General features: G+C 39.3%; 1 protein-coding gene across 11 annotated transcripts in view; it reads right to left on the bottom strand.

Annotated features, from left to right (window-relative positions):
• The window catches only part of col11a1a (collagen, type XI, alpha 1a), a 104625-nt gene that overhangs the window by 67401 nt on the left and 20116 nt on the right, over positions 1–17108 (bottom strand). For 8 of the 11 annotated variants that reach the window (XM_067577991.1, XM_067577988.1, XM_067577984.1 and 5 more), the window contains 4 exons: positions 14790–14952; positions 6106–6231; positions 3569–3661; positions 2147–2245 (listed from right to left, as the gene is read on the bottom strand). In XM_067577991.1, the coding sequence (XP_067434092.1) occupies positions 2147–2245; positions 3569–3661; positions 6106–6231; positions 14790–14952 (481 nt within the window). Of the gene's footprint in view, positions 1–2146; positions 2246–2471; positions 2658–3568; positions 3662–6105; positions 6232–14789; positions 14953–17108 lie in introns of all 11 variants that reach the window. The other 3 variants (XM_067577995.1, XM_067577993.1, XM_067577994.1) reach the window with 3 other exon arrangements.

The following is a 17108-nucleotide window of genomic DNA, read 5'->3' as shown; positions in this document are numbered from 1 at the left end:
CTGCAGATATACAGAGTGCATCAGGACTCACAACAAAAATTTGAATTTGTTAGTGAAAATTTATATTTTGATGCCACCTGTGAGTTTACAATGGTGCACTCTGTATTTTGCACAAGTACTACAACCACAATCCCTTGGCACAATTGTTTCTTTCATTCAAAACTGTGATCACTATGGATTTAGCTTTGGAGAGCAACAAACTGGATGCAATTACACAGTTATTATTGGCAGTACTCCATCTTTCCAAATTATACATTCAAAACTGCCTGTATAATCACACCCACGTTGTCAAACGCTGCAGGAGACAATGCAAGTTCATAGCTGGCTGTGAGGAGATTTTGGTTTGTTGATCATAGTTCTTAAAGAGATAATTAGCAGAACTAGTGATCAAAACCAATCTTATTATGTGATGGACAATAGGGCATATATTTTCAAACAGATAATCTGCAGTATCATTTAATGTCATTGGTATGGGCTCTGCCATTATCAACTTCTTTTAATACTGGATAAGGCTGCAAGTCTCTCCTTCTCTTTGTGTGGGTAATAAAAACAGACAAGCCTATGTGACTGAGGCAACATTTCTCAGCAAACAGCACTGTATCTAAATGTTAGAAAACACATGTTTGGCTCTTGGTAAAGGAGCACATGTTACTTCACTAAAAGATTGAATGGTTCTTATTAAAGGGTGGGCCAATGAATCTCGAAGCCACATGTTGCCAGAACAAAAGCCTCTTTATTATCTCAAATATTAAAGGGGACCTATAATGTTCAATTCCAGCACTATATTTTTATTCTGGGACTCCACTAGAGTATCTTTGCATGATTGACAGTTCAAAAAACTCCTTATTTAACTTATATTGGCCCTTTACGCAGCCCCTCAGTTCAGCCTCTCTCTCTAACAGGCAGTCTCAGTTCCTGTGTCTTTAAGGCCCGCCTCCTGATGAGCCCACTCTGTTCTGATTGGCCAGCTTTCCAGAAGTCTGCTGAAGGGCAGCCGTAGTCGTGTTAAGTTACTCCCAATGAAAACCCAACATTTCCTGCTTTTATCGCTTCATACTAAAAGCTTTTAAATTACTAAATTACAGGAGATTTTTATTGTCCGAATTAGCACTGAATTAGCAGAGCTTCGTTAGCGGCACTAAAAAGCAGTCGACACAACATCTGGCATCTGGACATTGGAGCTCTCTGTTTAGCGGCTCAGTTAGAAATAATGCAGGGAGGAACAGTACAAGCTGAAATAGCTACAGTGATAATGATGTCTGATGAAGAGCTGCAGACGACCAGCACACCTCCAACAGGTAAACAACTTATTTTACTTTGCTGTGTTGTGTAATGGAAAAACACTCACAGCGTGCCAGCTCAACTCGAGTCATGGCTAAGTGTGTCTACCCCCAAAACAATGGAAAAATGCCCTATATTAGTGAAGCGGAGCAGTGAACTCGCATGTCATGTGAGAGGTAGATGACCATATAAAGAAATCCATCATGAGCTGACATTGGCTCGGGCTGAAAGTAGAAAAATCAGTTGGAAACTGAGCATTCAGAGTAGTCTGAGGCACGTGCTTTTTGCTCACAGGGATTACGTCTACATACATTTACCTCATTATTTTGACACTTTGGCCACATTTAATATGAACATCCGACATTGACTGAATATAAGGAAAAGCATAATAGGTCCCCTTTAACATACAGAAAGTATGGCAGTTTCTGATAGAATCATCTCAGAGAGCCCATAGTATTGCATACCTTAAACTCATAATTGGTTCAGCTGAACAATTGAACAGTGATGTGCCAAACACAGATTTTTTTCTGCAGCCTTAGCCAAAATTGATTGACATGACATTGACATGACATTGACATCCACTGCATTATTTTCTAAAGATGCAATGCATCCCAAGAATCTGCTTGGTGTTTGCAGTGGAACAAGTGGGTGGTAGCTTTTAAACAATTTTAAAAATTCCCTGTCCATCAGTTCTACCACACAACAAAATCTTATTAATTCAACAGACACATCCATGCCTTTGAATGGTTGTGTCTTTGTCATTTCATACCAGGTATTTCCTTGGGCAAAATCGTCCTGGATAACATTTCCGAAAACACCTTAACACTGTTTCTTAAAAGTAGATGAGAATGAAGATGAAAATTACCTCCATGGGTCCACTCGTGGCAAAGGGGGACTGAGTTTGAGTACCATCTACAGTTCCGTAGTCAATGTCTGTATTGTAATCTCCTTCTACATTGTTTAGCTGAGTCATGTTGAAAAAAGGAAAGAAGAATAAAGCGAGGGTTAACACAGAGGCGCTCAAACCACAGGTTGTTTGCTAGGGGTCCTCTCAAGCTGGCTACAGACTCTGCTACTTCTACACGGAAGAGGTTAGGGAGCTCTCAGTCTACCATCATAGATTTTCCCTTCAAAATTCGGGGAAGGAAGATCTTGATGGGATTTGGTCTTTTCTTTACATGAACGTTTACCCTAAAATTGCCTCCGGGTCGTGCCGGCGCTGTCGCCTGGTAGCCAGGCATCTGTCGCTTCTTCTTAGTGGCAAACTTTTTAGCTGGTGATTTTTTGGCAGCCAAGAACTTTAAGGGCTTGGCCTTAGTTTTACTGAGGGACTTTCTGGTCCTCTTCTTTTTCATGGAGACACTACGTTTCTTTCTCTGGAAGAGGTGGCGGCGACAAAGAACACCAAGACAAACATGGAACATTCAAAAGTGGAAATGATTTAAAGGCACAATCCGCGACTGATATACAGAGTCTTTTCTACTTCAACTGTCAGAGCCCATGTGCTCCACTTTCAAGTAGCAGCCCATGTAGTTGATGTGCATGGTGCCCGTTTAAATGTTGACCATGTACAGTACAACAACTACAAGGGCTACAATTGGAATTCAGAACATACTGACTCTACTTTCAGATTGTGGGACAGTTGAGTGGAAAGGGTACTGTACAACAATCGAGAACTGGGCCTTTCATGTGACACACAGGAGATTTTTTTGGGACATATATACTGTATGCATGACTCTGGGACAGATGCACAAACAAAACATAAGGGATTTGCCTTTCAGCAACTCTTTTCGCTATTGAAGTACAATAAAATAGCCACAATGGTTGGATTGCTTTTGCTGCGGCTTCCAAAATGGACAATAATGCATACAATAGTTTTAAAGACATGCTGGAATGCAAAGAAACAGTCAAAGCAGATAGCACTCAACCAGTAAGAGAAGGCAGCAGCCTCATAAAACAGACACAAGGAGGACTGACACACTGAGTATGTTTACATGCACACTCAATAGTCTGCCTCACCCCTCTCACTGTAAGGTCATAATCAGAGTTGGCATAACCAGGTCAGAACCTAGATTATTGCCAAATTTAACAGGCCAAGTCAACTGATACATACCGTATGCACATCTAATCAAAATATTATCATGGAGCTGATTACTCACAGTAACTGGAGTATTAATGTGCACATAAACATAACATTGAGACACACAGACACACAAGACAAACTGAGAGATGGATGACATTACAGGAAACACATATTTTTTTCTTTTCTTTTCCTTTTTTCATTTACCTGTGGTTCAGAATACTCATCAGTTGGAACGATGTCTGTGGCTCCCTCAGAGTAATCATAGAACTGAGTGTAATCTAAATCATCAGTAGTGTACTAGAGAGGTTGAGAGAGACAGAAGAAAGAGAGAGAGGGGGATGGAGAGAGGTCTTGGTGTTAGCATTAGCATTGAGGATGCAGAGTGCTTTTTCAGCAAGAGGATGATACATATATAACATATCATCATGAGCATGCCACATGTTCAGATGGTTAAAGCCATGTAATTTTATATCATTATGTATGGCAAACAATACTTGAATGAAGAATTGCGGTAACGTTACGACTAAAAAAAGATTTCACTCTGTATTCCATGTACTAGAACGCTGTTCCAGTACATTCAACTGTCATAAGTATGTGCCACAGCACTGAAAAATGGTTAGAGATTGAATAATATCAGTACATTATTATAATTATACACACATCATCATATATCATAATATAATAATATATTAGGATTAAGGAAACATTAATGAAAACATTCTTCATTACCTTTAAATAATAAGAACCATGTGTTACTAAATTAGATAATGGTCTTAGTATGGTGAACACATGAGTAAACAGATGTTGAAAGTGACCATGTTGGTCTTAGCCTACAAACATATAAACAGATGGGAAGTTTAAAAGCTCATAAAACAAAGGAACACAACAGGGAAACTTAAGAGATAAAAATGCCAGCTGCATTTCACATCGTAATGGAACTTTCTCATTGCAAACATGTAAATTATATACTTCAGGACTTCTAAGGTTAGCTAGATTAAAGGGGTCTGATTTAAAGAAAAAGCACCCTCTCTCAGTTCTCTAGCAGTTCCTTATCGAGGAAGAAAAAACCTAACTATACAATGTAATATTAGTCAGATGAAATGCAGGGGAAAACCCTGACATCTGGTCATAAAAGTTTATCACTTCATGCTGCCACTTGGTAGACAAATCTTAACATGTTTCCTTGCTTAACTGATCAAAAATTATGGATTATGTTATTTGGCAGCATGTACTTATATTTCCAATAACCAATAAATCAAACATGGTTGGATCTCAGTTAAGCTGCCACTGACTTAAATTCAGGCCTCACATTGTAATTTTAGGGAGGAACAATTTCACAGGTGGTCAGTGTCCATGATTGTTTCACCCTGCCCATCATAATCATCTTAATGATTTATGGGCAAACATAAAAGAAGGGTTAACTTGTTGCACTTAGTCGAGTGCATAAGTGTTGCATAAGTGTTAAATATGTGAGTAGTTAAAATACCTAATAAATCTACAGGCTAACAAGGAAATAAACCTATTCCACTGTGTCCCTGACTGCTGCTTGGTCTTGTTTTCAACTCATTTTACTCACAGGAATAAGAATTATCAGTAAACAGGTTAATAGACTTTTACATTGCATCCGTAAGTTTGAAGAAGACAACTGAGGGAAAGAGGAAAAGATTAGAGAGACAGAATAGATAGCCCTATCAGCTGCTTTCAATAGAACTTAAAAACACCTAACACCTTACACTGTATGTCAAGCAGAGCTGAAATCCTGAGCACTGATGCCATCATCAGTAAATTAACCTGGTATCATGTTGATACTTGAAATACAAAAATCTGTACACACTGAATTTCACAAGTCAGACAACAGCTGCTGCACTGCTCTCTATTTCTCTAAATTCAAGCAAGTACATGAGTGCACATGTGGCCACACCTCCAATCAGAGACATCACAAGCAGGCATTTTACCTTGAACAGCTGATGGAGGACATGTGCTATGACATCACTGACTGAGGTGTGGTCAGACTACTGATTTAGTGTGTATTTACCCTTTAAGGGAACACCACAATGGTGCAATATACAGCTCCAAATATGTGAAAATACAGAAATACTGCTGTTTGTGCAGCTCATACTAATAGCAGTGTAATAGCAATACAAAATATTTATGGTAGCTTTCGTCACATATTTAGCAACTTTTTTCTTTGAAGTAACTGTGAACATCTACAGTGTGAATTACTCTCTAGAGAGCTGTTTAAACTTGTACAAGTGTACCACAGGATCATGCACCTTTAAAACTGCAGCTTAGTCTCACACAGAAGTGGATCTTTGAAACGTATTAACTGAACAACCCAAAGTCCTCGCCAAAGTGGACACAGACACAAAAGCACTTATTAAAGCACTCCTGGAGGGAATTTCCCAACATCTAATTAATTACTTATCAAAATACTACAGCCAAGTCACTTTTGTACACTAAACCCCTTTGGAACAAGTAAAAAATTAGGTCACTAAAGTTGCAAAATGTCTCAATGCCTCCAAATCAAGACTAAATCAATGTGAATGCACAGACTTATAATGTGCAAATACAACCTGACAACTATGCCTGTTAAAGATATCAAGAGGCTATGGATATGAGCAATATGCAATGCACAAGTTGAAATGAGGCTTTTTACATTCTTCCTCTAAGAAAATCACAATTAATCAGGACCCTTGAATGGTACTTTGTAGAATCTCCCCCACCCTCCCTGGTTGGCTGACCTCGTCCTCTGGTTGCTGGGCCTGCAGAGAGTCACTGTGGGGAGTGTCACAGTCTGGGCTGTAATGTTCACAGTAGTCATACGCTGCTTTGGGATCGGCTACAATCAGGAGTTGCTGGATGTCACCCTGCAGAAAAAAAGAAAAAGAAACTCGAGTCAGTTCACTTACTTCATGCAGGAGCAGATTTTGCCCACATGTAATCTTCCATGCCAAACATACAGTTAACATTAGAAATCAATATTTTGAATTTGAATGATTTACATGCATATTACCACTACTAACAACTCTGTGCGTTGCTAAAGTTTAAATAAAACCAGATCACGAGTGACAGACAAGACAAGGCGGCACAGACAAACTGACAAGAGGCCTCATGTCTCATCTCATGTCTCATGTCTCATACACTCACACAGTATGTGTGAGGCTGGCATAAATGTAAATCTTAAATTATAGATGAGATCTCTCAGGTCCCATACACTTATGGAGTCTGGCGGAGTAAATTCCCCCCTTGTATGATTAAACAGCTCGACACACACCCCACAGAGTCCACACTCACATGGTGCAGGGAGGAAACTGAGTTCAGACAGCAGGGAAATTATTATTATCAGTGCTGGGGTTTACCTCAGGAAATCAAATAAACACATATCTGCAAGACACAAGCAACACCTGGCAACAGCAACAGCCAGAAAACCTGCTTGTATAAAACATATGAATGATCAATAGGGTGCTTTTTTGTGCATATTCAATCCTTAATTTTCTTAATTCAAGTGTAATTAATTTTTTGTGTTTTTATTTACAGTCATTATTCGAATTCTAATTTATTTTCAGTCCTTTACTGTTTTATTTATTGTTGCAGTATTTGTGTTTCAATTTTAGTTCAACAGTAAAATATCTGGCCACAGTACATGTCTTTGTTTCAACTCTTCAACTCTTATACTCATATAACAACATTGTTACTGTCAGTCAAGCTCTGAAACAAACCCGATCAAACCCAATTGTCAACAGGTTTTAATTTGAATATTTAGCCCACATGACCACATGGTTGGTCACATGTCTGGTGCAATGACTGTCAAAGGGGAGTGTGCTAAAATTAAACCACCTCTAAAAATGTCCCTTGGGAAAGCTGAAAGAAAATATTGAAAAAAACCAACAATACACAATGGCTTTGTCTGAAAACCTTCAAAATAACACACAGGAAAGAGACAAAAGGAAAACCTTTAAAATCTCAGACATGGTCAAGTAAAGTCCCACAAACCAAACCACAATGTTCTCTATGGTTGGGACGGGACACCACAATGCTTGACACCATTCCAACACTGTCTCGCCTTGTTATCAGTCCTACAGCCAAAGAACACAGCTCACTGCAAGGGAGAGAACACATTGGCGAAAGAATCTGGGTTTTACTCTGGAGTCAGTAATTGCTTGTACTGAGTTCCTGGAGGCTTTTTGAGCCCTCATACACATTGCAAAGACAGCTGACGAGTTCTTGGGAGGTGGATGGAGGGGTATGTCTTGTGTTAGCTCACAGAGAGATGCCTGAGCCCAGAGGTAAAATCCTGATGCATTTGTGTGTGTGTTGAAGAGCAGAATAGACGACTGGCAGTGAAACACAAGAGAAATGAAGCAAGCTGCAACTTGTCAGGAGAATGAGTGTGTGTGTGTGTGTATCCTCCCTGTGTAAAAACTAGATGTATGGATCCTTAACATGTACCTTAGTATTAACATCTATGTGCTAAGGCTTGTCCCATGGGAAAACAAGGAGAGCTTCTTGAAACTTTCTCTGTGTAACCATCCATCAACATCTCGTTTCACAGTTTTAGAGATTCCTCCCTGTATGCCTCTGAGTTTCTGGAATGCTACTTTAAAGAGGACTTGATTTATCTGACTGGTTGAAAGCATTTTTAATAATAATAAAAGCTTATATTGTTAGTCTATTACAAGTAAGACACTTATCCACAGTGCATTTGCACCCCAAACATAAAACAATGCAACAAACACCCCACTCTGCCTTTCTTTGTCAGCCATTACAACAAATGGCCCATTCCATCCAGTTTATCTGATCTTATATTAATGTTTTCTAGTTTTGTGGGCTAGTCACAACACCTCTCCTCATACCACGTGATCATACTGCTGTTATTATGATGAGTTATTATTGCAGTGTGACCAGGACTTCTAGTGTCTGAAACCCTCACGTCTGCTGTGCTATAGGTGATAACTGTTCAGTTGAAACATGATGATAAATGCATTTTAGCAATTAAAGCTACATGCAGCTATTGCTAGAAGGTAAGTTTTCTCTTTAAAGGAATAGTTTGATTTTGGGTAATATACTTATATATACTACAGCAATAATACTGATAAGCATATTTCCCAAAACAAAATATTTGAATTATTCCTTTAAGTTTTGGTGAATAAAACAAAAATAACATATCACGCAATGAAAAAAACAGTCATAAGGACAATGATGCACCATTCCTGAAAGATATGATACCTCTTAACCGCTATGTTAACTGTTCAAAACATTTACCATATCGACTATGAAAGACAAAATGTACCTTCCAAGTGGCCATGGGACAATGCTAAAACTAGGTGGCAAATCTGAAAAGGTCTCAATTGAGGTGTGTGTGTGTATGTGTCTTTGGGGAGGTTTGACGGAGAAAGAGAGATCAAGCCTTGCCCTGAGTCAAGTTGACATGTATTACCTCATGTGTCACCCTAAGACCAACAGTGAATGCTTGAACCCTGCCTAGAGTCAGCTCTAATTAGTCCATGTCTGAGAGCCACTCGTCTGCACACAAATAGGCTGTGGAGACATGGTGTTCAACCATCAGACCAGATCAGCACAACTAGAAAACTTTTTGACTGTTTCATGGGAGGGCATGAGCAACATGACGGATATACTCCCAACATGTACATGGGTTTAAAAGATAAAAGTCTTTTAATTTTGGAGTGCTGACATTGAAGAACACCTATATCAATCATCTACAGTATATCTACTAGTCAAGGTAAATTGTAGTATTTGCAGCATTAAATTGTCTTTCCAGCAGAAAATAAGATTGCAGCTGAGTCATCTGACAAAGAAGAACCAATTCACAAACCCAAGACAAGACAAGTGAGAAACTGATGTCAGGGAAGGAACACCAAGAGGGATCCAGAGACAGTCAGGCCAGGATTTAGAGAGAGCAGCTGGGATGGTAAAAGATGTTTTGTGCTGGGAAACACCTGGGGAGAGTTATACTGAGGTTGTGGGCCTGTCTTCCATTGTGGACTGCTGAGATAAAAGCCTCTGGCAACTTGGAGCAAAGCCAGAGCTCCAAAATATGCCCCTCCTGGCTACAGCATAGCACAGTACTGCACAGAAACAGGCCCATGAGGCTGCGTGTTAATGACTGCGGTGTCAGAGGTCAATGAGGAAAAGAGAGGCTGAAAGAGAGAAGTGGGGTCAAGATCAACAGCTGAGACTTGTGAATCCCTGTAGAAATCCATTTACAGCTTTAGACCTGCTATGTATATACACTGTTTTGTTATGCATTCTTTCTGAAGAACATGAGAGTACATGACAGTTAATATTATCCATGAAAGATATATGGTAATAAAGTGAAAATAACTAAAGGGTTATATACCTTAAGGATAAACTGTATAGTCTATGTACAGTCATGGTATGATACTAAACCGTGTGATTTTTTAAATAATTTTGTCCACACAAAGACCTACTTTGAGTCTGCGGTGTCTGTTCAGATCTAATAGTGTTAACTCATCGCTATTTAATTTGACATGTGTGGCCTGAATTCTTACGCTCTGTGTTAAATTAAGGATTAAGGATTCTCAGACATTGGAATTCTACTTGACATGACCTGCAAAAACTAGGTAACTGGGCTACTGTTTTTAAAACTTCATATTTAAACTTGCAGTGTGTAAATCATTACTTATGGAGTCATTGAGTCATTTTTAAGCAATAACTTCCAGTTTAGCATGTTTAGGATCAGATAACATTTACCTTGAACTGATGTGTGATGCAGTACAAACAGGGACACAGAAAAAGCAAGGGAAATAATGGTGTTTTTGGACAGTGTACAGCTCATGACAGCATACCAGATCTTACTCTAAAACCACTATCCACCTTGACCTCATCCTGACTACAAGGCATCATGGGATATAAATACACAAGGTGGGGCCAAAGGTTAAAGCAGTGCACAGTAAAAGTGTTTGATTTCCACAGACAAGCTGCATGAAGACGACATCCATGTGTTGAATGATCAGTATACAGTGGTGCCTTTGTCTTTTCTCTACTAAAATCCAATTGCACGTTGTAATTACAGAGCGAGTGCAGGGCATCACTGGCCAAATCAAAACACAAGCAGTCGTCACCATGAGTCCTTTGACATACCTCTGCCTAGGGCAACATTTAGTCCAACCATAGCCAGCTGTAATTAGACGTCCCCATACAACAATTAGCCAACCCCCTTCAAAGTCTGTACAGTGCAGTTGCCCTGAAGAGAGGAGAACTAAGTCACCAAGAAAAAGCAAAAGGAGCTACCAGACAGTTGGACTGTCAAGCCTCCAAAACATGACATTAAGAGACTGAGACAGGGAAAACTTTGCTAGCTTTGAATTTTTACAGTACAGTAGGCCACTGCTCTGAATACAGCCATCAGTACTGGCAAGTACTAAAATGGAGTGACAGATCCAAGATTTTTACAAGTGGAAGTGAAAAATATATTGCATTATAAAAATGTTTGTAGTAAAAGTCAGCTCATTTAAATAAAAGTTACAGAATAATTGCTACATATTTCCCTATGTGCATGTAAAAAGGAACTATAATATAAGTGGATTGTTATGTGTTATTTGCAAGTTATATCTGTTGGCAGTTAAAAAAATCAAATTTGGAAACTTCATATCATATTGCATTTGTAATAAGCACACTAAAAGCCACTTTATAGATGTTTCTTTTGCTATTTGCTATCCAGGCTGGTAGACTTGTTAAACAATATCAACCTCAAACCAGTATCTTATTTTTAGACAAGATGCATCTTGTAATGTGGGCACCATGACATGGAAAACCTCAGCTGAGACACACTGAGCACTGATGAGTGTTTGCTACCCAGAAATAGGGGGAATAGGCAGGTATGTATAGGAGTGTACTCGATTCAGACAGGTAATGTCAGCCAGGCATGAATAGATGGTCTCATGGCTTTGGCACGGTAGGGAGGCCTCAAGGTGGGGAGGGTGGAAAGGGAGGAGGAGGTGGTGAGAAGGGGAGAATATTCAGGGAGGGGAGGAGATGAGGAAATGAGGAAGGCCTGACGGGCAATGAAAGACTCCCATTCATCTAAACCAGATCCCTTTGCGACGGTGGTCGCCTCCAACCTGGGGCAGGTATGGCATGAATAGACTTTTATGAAAAATGCAGGTCAGCTTGTGAAAACGAATGTCAGAGTTTGAATAAGGGAGAAAATGGTTGTAATGTTTTATTATTATTGAATTTATTATTAAATATACTCTCAGAAATTAAAACCTCTCCTACAACACTGGTTTAAAAGGGAAATAAAAACTTAACTTTGGAGGAAATAGAGAAATAGTCACTGCTAAAAGCTAGTCAAGCTAGTGCCATGTGTTTCTTACTTTTCTCAGATTTTCTTATACATATGTTACATTGTAGATCAAGTTATTGTTACTTGTCTTACATCAAATAACCCCATTGCACTTTCTTATGCTTCCACATCAAAACAAATCATTTTGACAAACGAAAATGACAAGAAGCTGCAATAAAACTGATTTTTTTATCATAACCACTGGCTTGAATGCACAAGACTGAGGTATTTCCTTCCCCTTTATATCCCAGCATGCAACGGGCCCTGAGGATCTCTGAGGAGAGCAGGGACAGAGAACAGACAGGAGACCTGTTCCAAAAACCACACAGAGAAGACCCTGTTGACTTATGGCTCCTATTTTCAGCCCTTCTTCCACTGGCCAACCTCTGACTGGACACACTGTTTCATTCAAATGCTGGCTTCGGTGCCTTCTCATAAATCTAATCAAACCTGTCAGGAGATATGAACATAGACCTGCTTATAAAACTAATAAAAATAACTAATCAAACTTATAAAAAGCTGAAAAAAATAGTCGCTAGATCTTCTTTGTTGAGTATATGATATAGTAATCTCCACCAGTCTGCAATCAGATATCAGAGACTGTATAACTGATTTATTACTAATGGAGGACAGTAAAATGATTAACAAAAACAGTAAGAGGTGCCATCTTCTGTCAGTTCACCACTGACAGAGGCTAAAATAATCTTTATTAACTTGATAAATATCTTAACATCATACCATGTATCATCAAACTGTAAAAACTTATATGTATAGTATGATAACATCTTTTCAATTATTTGTATTAAATCCTATTGCTCCCATTGCATGAAATCATAGCTCTAGTTATAACACCTGCATGCTATAATGCAAATGACCTCAGTGTAGCACTAGGTCAGCACACCATGCAGTACAAATATCTGAAATGTGATATACTGTAATGAGAAACATGGAAAGTAAAAAAAATCCTTGTGCACACAGACACAACATGGTCTCAAATATGCACAGCCCTGTGTTCCTGTGGCGATGGCAAGGAATGCCAGAAAAAATGGCTTTAAAACAAGAGCAGCAACATCAATCATTCAAACATGGCATCAGAATAATGACTAGTCATTCCTGCTGCCCATAAACAAACCAGCCCTCTCTCACAAGTAAACACAGCCCCCATACAGCCTTTCAGTGACGTTTACTTCCCCCCAGAGAAGACCAAGAGTGTCATGACAATTCAGCCATTGTCTGTCATTATTAACATCCGCCTGAACCCATGCCAGTATCCACCTCTGGATGAACTGTGTCTCAAAGCAAAGCGATCACATCACTGAGTGAGGGGGTAGTAACAAACCCTGAATCCCAGAAAAATACCCATTATAATTTAGTCTCCATAATTTGATAATGAACAACAGTTTGGCCAAAAGTGTTGCTTATATTGCAAACAGTTTGTCCAATATCATTTTTTTGTAGGTGGCACAAAATGTATCACTTACTCTACAACAGAACATTTTTTCCCAGGAAAGACCTAACAGACATGGGGTATGTCGAACAGACACGGACACAGGTAGCCAATTAAGAAGCAAGAAATTTCACACATTTTCTGAATTCACACATTTAAATTCCCAGATGTTGGACATTCCCAGCAGGACATGAACTATGCATACAGTAATAGTGAATATTACTGTAAAAAGCTAAAACACAATCATTGCCAAGTGATATTTGCCCTTTGAAAAATAGGAGGTAGGCTTATGGACACTGGAGGAATTATATTTTTGTATTCAGCTAGACACATCCTTGGCACCTCAAACCTTCCAATTCACCCACTATAAAAGCACAAGTCTTTCTTCTCTATGGCCAATTTACATGTAACATGACAATATTCTAATCTTTTTTTTTTTTTTTTTACCAAAATTGAATGTTTGGTAATTGAATACACTTTTCCACACATAATAAGGATAAATGCAAAGTAACTGCTATTGCATTCATAATTTGATAGTTACATGGCATCTTTTTATGCCAAAATAGGAGTTTAAGAGACAGAAAACCTCTCACTGTGCAAGAAGTTCAGTTCAGTGTGTGTATCATATCTCAATCAAAACAACCTGAAATTCAAATGAAAGCTAATATTATGGCTGCCATCTATCTAACCAAGTCATTCATCACTTCAAGCCAACGTAAACCATCTGATTACAAGTAAATCCAAAAGAAAAAAGGTGCTACTTTTTTGGTAAACCCCTAACATGTGAAGCTGCAACAGTGAGTTAGGGGTTTATCAGGAAAGGGGGCTTCTGTGGCACTAGGTGTCTTTAATTACAAGGTAAAGAGAAGCCTATGTTAGTTCACCAAAAGCCCAGGTGTGCCTTGCAGAAAAACTGAAACAAACAAGCAATAATGATGTATAAAAGGTGGCAAGGCCAACCACAAGACATAGCTTGGGTGCCAATCTCACAAAATATGACAACATGCAGCCACCAGCTTAGAATGAGTATTGACTTCAGTTGGCCTAGAAATCATTATATTACCATATATTTACCATCATTGTTTGCTGGGACTTGGTGATTTTTGGCTTTATTCCTCAGGAGTGATTACAGAATGTTGTCAAAGCAAGAAATATACTGTTCGACATGCCTGTTTGACCTCTACATAGAAAACTTCTCCTGTGACTCTTCCTGCATCAAGCTACACCATAGCACCAGATAAAAGGCTTTGGATATGTATGATATCTTTGTGGAGTTCCTTGTAAAATCAAAAGAATTGATGACCTCCAGATTAGTCCTGGTTTCTATCATCTCCACATTCCTTTTTGGCAGCATCAAAGAGGGATAGTGCTGCCATGATGGGACTTTAGCTAAAACCCTGTTTGGCAAAGTAGTTCAAGTAACATTTTGATAGAGAAGGAAATCCAGACACACTATAAATACAATTATTTGGAATGAATTGTGGAAGAAAACAAAAAAAAAAGCTCTAATGTAAACAAATGAGCTGCAAAATCCAAAACAAACTAAACCTCTAGTTTGTAGGACAACTTTCTTTTGCAACTCATCCCTTCTGGCACAAGTAACTCAATCACAATGGACATGTCAACACAATCCATCGTGCTGAAAACTTTACCTGGAAAACCTCCTCATCCTGAATTCTGGTGCCGAACACAGTAATGCCGTTGGTGCTGATGGAGGCTTGGTCACTCCTGAGGAGAGGCTTGGTGATCTTCTTCTTACAGTCTACAATGATGGTGACCGTCTTCTTCTCCACACTGATGGCCACACGGTGCCACCTGGTCAAAGGAAGATAGAGAGGAGATTGGTAATAAAAGAGGCCAAGACCATTCAGTACAAGAGTCACCGATTGTAACTGAAAGATTTTAGTTACTGTGGTGCATATAGGTTATTTTAAGGCATTCTTACTTCCTATTGTGAGTCTATGATAGTTACTGAAATCAGAGCATAATATAATATAAACGCCATGCAAAAATTAGGACCCTAAAGATATAATCCTCTTTAAATACATCACAACGCACCTAAAAGAGAGACAGAAACCCAGAATGCTCTTTTGTACAATGTAGTTCATTATGAAAGCAAATGCTCCAAGAAACATGAACAACAGAGTTATGTATCATATGTTATGATCGACAACACCCATAGATGCAAAGGGTTAACCGGGGTCACACGTGAGTCTGACACCTCCTTCTCCTCTGGACCATTTGCCACTGCACTTAAGGGCTATTGCATACCAGGCAGCAGTGGACCACATTCTTGCCCCCACACTTTGGCCCTGTTTAACACGGGATTACACTCATTAAACTCCAAACTTAATCCTCCTTCTGGGTTACTCGGCATGACAGACATGGTGAACATTGTGGAAAGTGTGTGTCAGGATCCAGGAAGGCCTGCCTTGCCAGAGCAGGAGACACATAGTCAAAACATTGTTCTGAGGTGGAAGATGAGACCTGGCAACACTGTAGCTCCAGATGGAAATATAAGAAGCGTTTATCACAGGTACAGATATACAGTATATCTGATCATTTACTAATTAATCTCTTTCATAAATCTTGTTATCAGAGGAGGAGAAATGTTCAATTCCTTTGAACACAGCTCGATCATACAGACACATTCCAGGATGGGGAATGGAGCTTAGAGGAAAAAAAAACGTGCAACACTCTCAAGGCTTAGCAGCACAGCAGGACGGATTACTTGTCACCTTATATGGCAGGAATGCAAATGTTGATTTCAATAGATTTAAACAATTTTTCAAACTTTTGGAGTGCATTATGATCAGAAGAAGAGTGACATTGTATTTGAAAAAGCAAATATAAATGTGATCTTTTAAAAAGCATGTTTAAAGAGCTTAAATAAGATTAGACCAACTGTATAGAATGTGCAGCTCACTAAAAATCCTCCCATTCACCTCCCCTTCCCTTTAAATAAAAGGATAATGCTCTTTTTCGCCTCATCAATATCATCATTGTGCCTCGCTTTTCAAGCTTGGCGTACGCTTCTTAGTAACAATGAATAACTGCATACTGTACACAGCCTGAGCTGTAGTCGCTAAAGATTTAGACAAGGCCTGGAGCTGGAATGCATCCAGACCAAGAAGCGTTAAAAATCCTCTACAGAGAACATTGCCCCTTAGACAGCGGGTCACAAAACTACACAGTGGACAAAACAGCCTTACAAGACTAACACAAAGCTGGCTAGGAGTGTTAACTCTTTCTCTTTGTTGCAACCTTCACATAAAGAAGTTATTGCATACATGAGACTTTTAAAAGATTTACCAAGCTTCCTTCCATCATAATAAATGTGTACATACTAGATCTCATCTAAAGCCCATTTGGGTCACAAAAATATTGTGACCGGGCTATGACTTCCTTTAAAAGCTCAAAAAACAAACTATTCTCATGTAACATATTCAACAAGTAAAAAAACAACTCTAATAACATTGGAGGGCACCATAAAATACTATTAAAAATGATGCATTTCCCAGCAGCTGCCTATCTGTTTATTTATTCCTCCCTTAACCCTGCACACAGGCTCATGTCAGCTAAGCCAAAGCTCTGAGTGAGAATTCTGGGATTTCTGAACCTGGGAGCAGATAATCAGGTTTATGCTAAAAGGTTAGAAGCACTGTTTCTGGTTGGGTGAGGTAATCCGAGGGGGTAAAAGGGAAGTTTAGAACTGCCCCTTCCCCCCTCCCCCCCCCCTCTCTAAAATAACAGAGGCAGTGAGTTCATGGATGAGGTCAGGCTGCCCATAGCAGTCCCTGCTGTGCCCCAATAATCCAGTGTCTCCCTGTCTCTGACCTGTCTCTGTGCCCACAGACCCCTGATGAGATGGATAATCCAGTGATGAGCACCTGTGGTGCAACAATGGGAAGATCTGGGTTGTTTTCTCTCTTTTATCAAGAACAAGTCGGTGGAAATCAGAAAGTGTTTGA

Source organism: Thunnus thynnus, chromosome 21, assembly GCF_963924715.1.
Source record: "Thunnus thynnus chromosome 21, fThuThy2.1, whole genome shotgun sequence".
Lineage (NCBI taxonomy): Eukaryota > Metazoa > Chordata > Actinopteri > Scombriformes > Scombridae > Thunnus > Thunnus thynnus.
The sequence above is the reverse complement of the archived record's forward strand: the minus strand, read 5'-3'. Positions and strand labels throughout refer to the sequence as shown.